This window comes from Rattus norvegicus, chromosome 3 (genome assembly GCF_021556685.1).
Source record: "Rattus norvegicus strain SHRSP/BbbUtx chromosome 3, alternate assembly SHRSP_T2T, whole genome shotgun sequence".
Taxonomy (NCBI): domain Eukaryota; kingdom Metazoa; phylum Chordata; class Mammalia; order Rodentia; family Muridae; genus Rattus; species Rattus norvegicus.
Window position 1 is genome coordinate 9968558 of NC_141536.1, and position 6082 is coordinate 9974639.

A 6082-nucleotide genomic window follows, 5' to 3' on the forward strand; every position below is an offset into this window, starting at 1 on the left:
CTACCATCCTGCAGGTTTGCCAAGCTGCTGCTCCGGCTGCCTGCACTGCGATCCATTGGGCTCAAGTGCCTGGAGCACCTGTTCTTCTTCAAGCTCATCGGGGATACACCCATCGACACTTTCCTCATGGAGATGCTGGAGGCCCCACATCAAACCACCTAGGCCCCGTCACCCATGTGCCGGTCCCTTGCCCCGCCTGGACACAGCTGCTCAGCTCCAGCCCTGTCCCTGCCCTTTCTGATGGCCTGTGTGGATCTTTGGGGTGCAGCGTCCCCATGGTCCCAAAAGATGCATCACCATCCTCGCCATCATCATTAATGCTTGCCTTTGGCCCAGGGCCGTGGCAGAGCTGGCGTGACACCTACCCAGCCCCCTGCCCTACACCAGGCTCTAAGGCTGGTCACCCTGAGGGTCTTGGGGTACTTCGTGGGGTCTTCAGCACCTGGAGCTGCAGGAGCTGGGAGAGGGGCTTGTTCTGGTTGCTGGTTGCTGTCGCTGGTTCTCGACATGCCCGCGTGGCACCTCTGTTTGGAGTACCCCATCTTTGCCCGTGCAGAGTCCTGGTACCCAGCTAAGGGTGGGAAAGGGAGCAGGTGGGGCAGGTCATATCCTCCTGGGTCATAGCTAACCTTTAAGCCTGTTTCCAAAGATACCCTGGGCTATCACCCCGAGCAGGATTCTGGGACCACCTCAAGGCCGCGTGGGCTGGAGGTCCGCTGTCATGTTCCCCAGTTCCTTCTTATGTCATCGTTCTCCCGTCCTGTCTCACCAACCGGGGTTAGCCAACTGAGTAGCCTGCCTTTTCCCTATCACAGATCTTCCTTTCTGGTCTGCAAGGTGGCACCATGGGTCCTCCTGGAGGGCTGCCCTGGCTTACGTAGAATGGGGTTTCCACCTCAGTGGTCCTGTGGGACACTGGACATCCTGAGGCTCAGGGAGGAGAGGAGGGCTGTTGTCTGGTTTTTGGAGAGGGGGGCCTGAGGGGCTTGGAGGTGAACCGGGCAGACATGGCAGGTCTGTCGGGTGCGGCTGACTCAGCAGGCTCTGTGTGGGACTCTAGCATGGGCCCTTCCTTGGACTGGCCGCTTCTGTTAGAATCCCGACAGGGACTTCCCGGGACTGCCGCGGTATGGTGGTGCCTGTGGACATTGTCCAGAACCTTACCCAGGGGCTCTATGTGTCAGACCTGCTTAGACTTCAGCCCTGTCTCGTGTGGCTCTGAGTGTGCCTCTCCCGTTGACCGGCCGGGTTTGCACTGTGGGGCCTCCTTGGGTACCAGTCTTCATGATCTAGTCTCAGACTGCAGGGCCCGGGTTTGTCAGGCACAGGTGCCTTAGTGATTATGGCCATACTGCGTCCCCACAGCTGGTCTCCCATTGGTGTGTGGGGTGGGAGGAAGGCCCTCATGAAACAGGCCATGTAGGGGATTGGACCTCGAGGTGGTGGGTGGGAGGATCCAGCTTCCTGGTGGGGAAGAACACATTGATTTCTCGCCTTTTTAAAATCCCAAAACCATAGCCAGCAGAGGCACCTATAAAAGTTTCCAGAAACACCTTCCCTGCACCCTTCTCTCCACGTAGTGGCATGGGAGATGTCTGTGAGAGACATCACAGTTCCCGGAGTCAGCCAGCTGCTCCTCTCCTAGGCTTTCCTAGAAAATCTGTAGCCTTTGGGGCTGGTAGCACTAGGCAGAGGAGCCGATTCCCCAGTCCACACCCAGGACCGTGCCTTCTGCAGACCTCCTCTCCCACTGTTCGTGTCAGCCCTGTTCTACACTGTGCCCTGTTTCTGAGCCACTGAGCATCCTCTGGCTCCAGCAGAGAAAGTTCTGGGGCTGAGCCACGTCTGGGCTTGGCTGGCTGTCAGGCACTGGGGCCTTGGCCGCAAGCCCCACTAGCCCACATAGCCTTACCCACCACTGCTCGTCACTATAGATTCCCTGGTGAGCTTCCTGCTCCTTTAGCCTCATTGCCACTGTCATCAGGTGCAGTGCTGTTTGTTTGCAGTGGTGGTGTGGGCATGGTGTCACTAAGGAGAAAATTGGGGCTTCGTTTAACCAGACCTTCAGTCCTGTTACCAATCTGGCTCAATTAAGGTGATTGTCATTATTATTGTTGTTATTATGGTGGAGCAATCTTTAATTTTCTAAAGATAGCACTAGCATCAGCTCATTAGCCACCCTGCGCCCATCCCCACCTCAGCCTGGTTGGATGACAGCTGCCACCGATGGTCACGTGACTTCACCCTGCAGCTCCTGGGCCATATCCCTCATCTGGGTGACCACCCTGCTCGGAGGTTCAGTTGGGGCTCCCGTGGCTGAGAAGCGAAGATGGCCGGCAGGGCCTGTGGCAGCTGCTGGCCCATTGTCACCCCCGATACCACAGTCACTGGGGGAATTTGGCCCCACACCCTCAGTTTTCCAAACTGCAGCATCCCCAGGGATACTGGGCGACTTGGTGACAGCGCCAAGAGACACCCAAGTCCCCTCCCCTGGCATCCCAGGATACCTGGCCAAAGCAGGCAGCCAATGGCTAGTCATTGCCATCCCCATCGTAGAACTGGGGCATGTGACCTGGTCCCCGTGCACACAGGTGTGTGGCGTGAGCACGGGCTGTGGAGACTGCAGAGGCGACGGGAGATTCGGCCCAGTTACTGATGTTTGTGTTCCTTTTAATCAAGACTTTCCCTTTTTCCTGTACATTTGCTTCTTGTGAGCAAGGACCCGAGGTCCCCCTCTGTCGGGAGTCGGGCTCTGGTGACTCTGGAGGCAGGGGCTGCATCTATTTTCAGATGCTTCGGGCTGGAGTGCCCTGATGTCTAGCCATGCCTTAGCTGGGCTGTGCGGCCACCGTGGGGAGGATGCGGCGTCCGCAGGGAGGAAAGATAGAGGATGTTTAACGCACCGGGAAGGGTAAATGAATCTATTTTTGTACAAATGTAATTTTATCCCTCATGTAAACTGGATAGCGTGGCGGGGGACCTGTTTTGTTTCTGCTTTGAGTGTCAAGAAGCGTTGGGACACCCTGACGCCCAGGCGGCAGAGGAGGCCCTCACCAGGAGGCTGAAGGCTCCTGAGAACAGCACAGACAGACACTTCCTTTGGTGGGAGGGAGGGCCACCGGGCAGGGTTTCCTTCCCCTTCTTGGTGATTTGAACAACCTCGCTCTGCCCTCGGTGCCTGCCTGCCGGCCTTGCTGCAGCTCGTCTGACTGTGAACTGACTTCCCCGCGTAACTGCTCTCTGGGACATTGTGGTGCAGACGCCGGGGGTTGATGAACAGCAGTCTCAGGATTGTAGAAAAGAAACAAAGACGTGAGAGGAGAGAGAAATATGAGCGTTTCAAAATATATCTCCATTCGGTTCTCATCTGTCCTGTGTTGGGGAGTCCTGTTTGGGGGAGTTGCAGACTTATGGGGCAGTGGGAGTGGGAGGTCCTGTGGTCAGCTCCGGTCCGTCCCCTGCTTCCTCCGGGGAGGGTCTTTTCCATGCCTGCTCTGCTATGATGCTCTCCCCTGGGGCCTCTTTGAGACGCGTACAAAGCCATTCCCCAATCCATGTGTTGCTACCTGCCCGGCCCCGGCTTTCCCGCACCCACCTTCTACTTCTCTGCTTGCTAGAATGGGCAGGAGGTTCACACGGAGGGGCCCAGCTACGTGATGTCATTTAACCACCCGATTAATTACAGGTTAACAATGCCCCATCTGTGCCATCTCCCATGATAAATGCCCTTTGTCTCCGTGCTGTCTGCAGATTGGGCTGCATCTAACCTCAAGTTGGGTGACACTGCCCTGTCATCTCCTGCCCCTCTCCGCTGATGGGTTCACTCCTGGGAGACACTGGGTACCAGTCTGAGGCTGGGAGCAGCGGGACCTGAGAGGCCTTGTGATGTTGAACAACTGTTTGTAGCTGTGGCCAGCAGCCTGCAGAGCCAGGCTTCTGGAGATCCCTGCCTAGGAGCGCCCTAATGTGCACTTCCATACATGTAACTGCAAGACCCAGTGCATTCCCCTCTTGGCTTCAGAGGCGCCCGTTGGGACATAGAACCTTAATACTGACACACACACACACACACACACACACACACACACACACACACACACACACACACACACACACACACCCTAAAACGAAAAACTGGTGTTCCTGAAATAGCCTTCCCCAGGCCCTTCGTTATTGAGACTTTCCAAGATGCAGTGTCTGCTTCACTAAGAGGAGTTTCTCCTGAGCCAGCTAGGGCCAGTGCCATCCCCCAGATTCAAAATAGGCCTTTGGCCGTTCAGAGGTAGGGAACCTGGAGGGTCTGAATCGCTCAGCTGCGTACCTGGTGCCTCTGGGTGGGTCCAGCCCTTCTACCAGTCCACTCTGGTCCTCTGTGATTACGGTTTTTGTGCCCGAGGGTCACCTCTGAGGAGTGGTGACTTGTCTAGGCTTCTGTATCCCCTCTGTACATTAGAAGTTAGGTTGATCCTCTGTTGGCCCCAGCCTTTCTACAGAAGTCTGAAAGGACAAGAGAGCCCATGAGAGGATTCAGGTCAGGGCAGAGAGCAAGGTGACGTCCAGCTGGAAAACAACCGCACGAAGGACAGTTCTCAGGGTCCTTGGTGCTGGCTTTAAGTGGCCCACAGGTAATGGGATAAGAAGGGACTGAGGCAGGCAAATCCGGGTGGGGCAAGGCTGGCCCTGGCTCACGTCTCCCTGGGGTGGTGCACGGGACCAACCACCTCCAGGGACACAGTACTACAGAATTCTTCACCAACTGAGCAGACCCAGGCTGCCTGCCGGCATCACTTGGCAACCTGGTCTAAGGCCTCCTTGCTGCCTCTGGTTGTCATGGCAATGCCTGCTCAGGGCAGTCCCTCTGGACCAGAGATGCTGGGCTTGATAAGTTTATCAGCAGCAGAATCAGGCAGCAGCAGGCTGAGGCAGCCTCTAGGCCTGTGTAACCTGAGAGGCCAGTGTGGGGGTAGGGCTTCAGGTCTGGGGACACTTGGTGTTGCCTGGAATATCACCAAGCCCCCATTTTCTTTCTCTGGTCTTATGCCCAGTACCAGGAGCCAAGGGGCCTGCCCATCAGCAAGCAGTAGTGGTAAAAGGACTGTGTGGTGGTGGTGGTAGTGGGCGCATTTTGGAGCAAATGGGGCCTAGCCCTGTCTCCAGGTCTGAGGGCAGCAGTCCCATGCAAGTGCTAATAATGTGTGTCAGGATCGTGGGCAGGTAGGGGTCAGAGCATCAAGGGAGGGAAGGGGTTCACAGAAGGGAGTGCATTCTGGCTGACTCCAAGAAGCGGATGGTCAGCTGATGCAGAGGTCCAGAGAAATGCCAGGAGAAGTTCTGAGGGGGTCCAAAATGAAGGCCCAGCTTACTAGTCCTTCCAGAGCCCTGGGGGCAAAGAAGCTGCCTGGAGGACTGTGCCAGTATGGATTAGAAGGCTGTAGAGGATCTCCTGTGTGGCCCAGGATTGACCTCAGCATAATCGTTCCCAAATGTGAGGCGGCACTGCCCCCTGCTGGAGATACTTGGACAAGGCCGATTCCCTCCAGAACCTTCTGGTCCCTTCTAAGACCTGTGCCCTGCAATGTACTGTATTAAACTGTATTAACCCCATGATTAAAATACTCTGGGTGCTGGCCAGTCCTAAGGCACAGATCACCATGCTGACAAATGCAGGGTTGTAACATCTAGGAACCTGGAGGATGTGCAAGGCTAGACTCATAGCACCAGTGCTTGATTGGCAGCAGGGGCAAACCTCGGGTCTGTTTCCCCATCTCTGATAAGGACAGGATCCCCACACCCAGGGCCCTGGTAACCAGAGTCCTAATCACTTGGGAGATGGTCTTCAGGGGCCACTTGTTCTTCCACTGCTGTGGAGAGGCTCTAACGCAGGTCCTGAGGTAGGGCAGCTTGAATTCAGATAGCAGCCTTGAGAGCCACTTTGGAGAAGACTGGGGCTTGAGGGCCCAGGTCCCAGGTCCCAGGAAAAGGCACCACTTCCCTTGCCTACTGAAGAAGGGTCAGGATGACAGGCACCATGGCACCCTCAAAGGGAACAGTGAGTCTTGGAGATCCAAGGACAGGTCAGAGC

The 6082-nt window shown here is 56.2% G+C and overlaps 1 protein-coding gene across 7 annotated transcripts in view; it reads left to right on the plus strand.

Annotated features, from left to right (window-relative positions):
* Positions 1–3366, plus strand: part of Rxra (retinoid X receptor alpha) — an 87413-nt gene extending 84047 nt beyond the window's left edge. For 6 of the 7 annotated variants that reach the window (XM_087649125.1, XM_087649098.1, XM_087649122.1 and 3 more), the window contains one exon: positions 15–3366. In XM_087649125.1, coding sequence (XP_087505251.1) covers positions 15–162 — 148 coding nt within the window. In that variant the 3' untranslated portion in view covers positions 163–3366. 7 annotated transcript variants of the gene reach the window in all.
* Positions 3367–6082: the final 2716 nt, after the last annotated feature.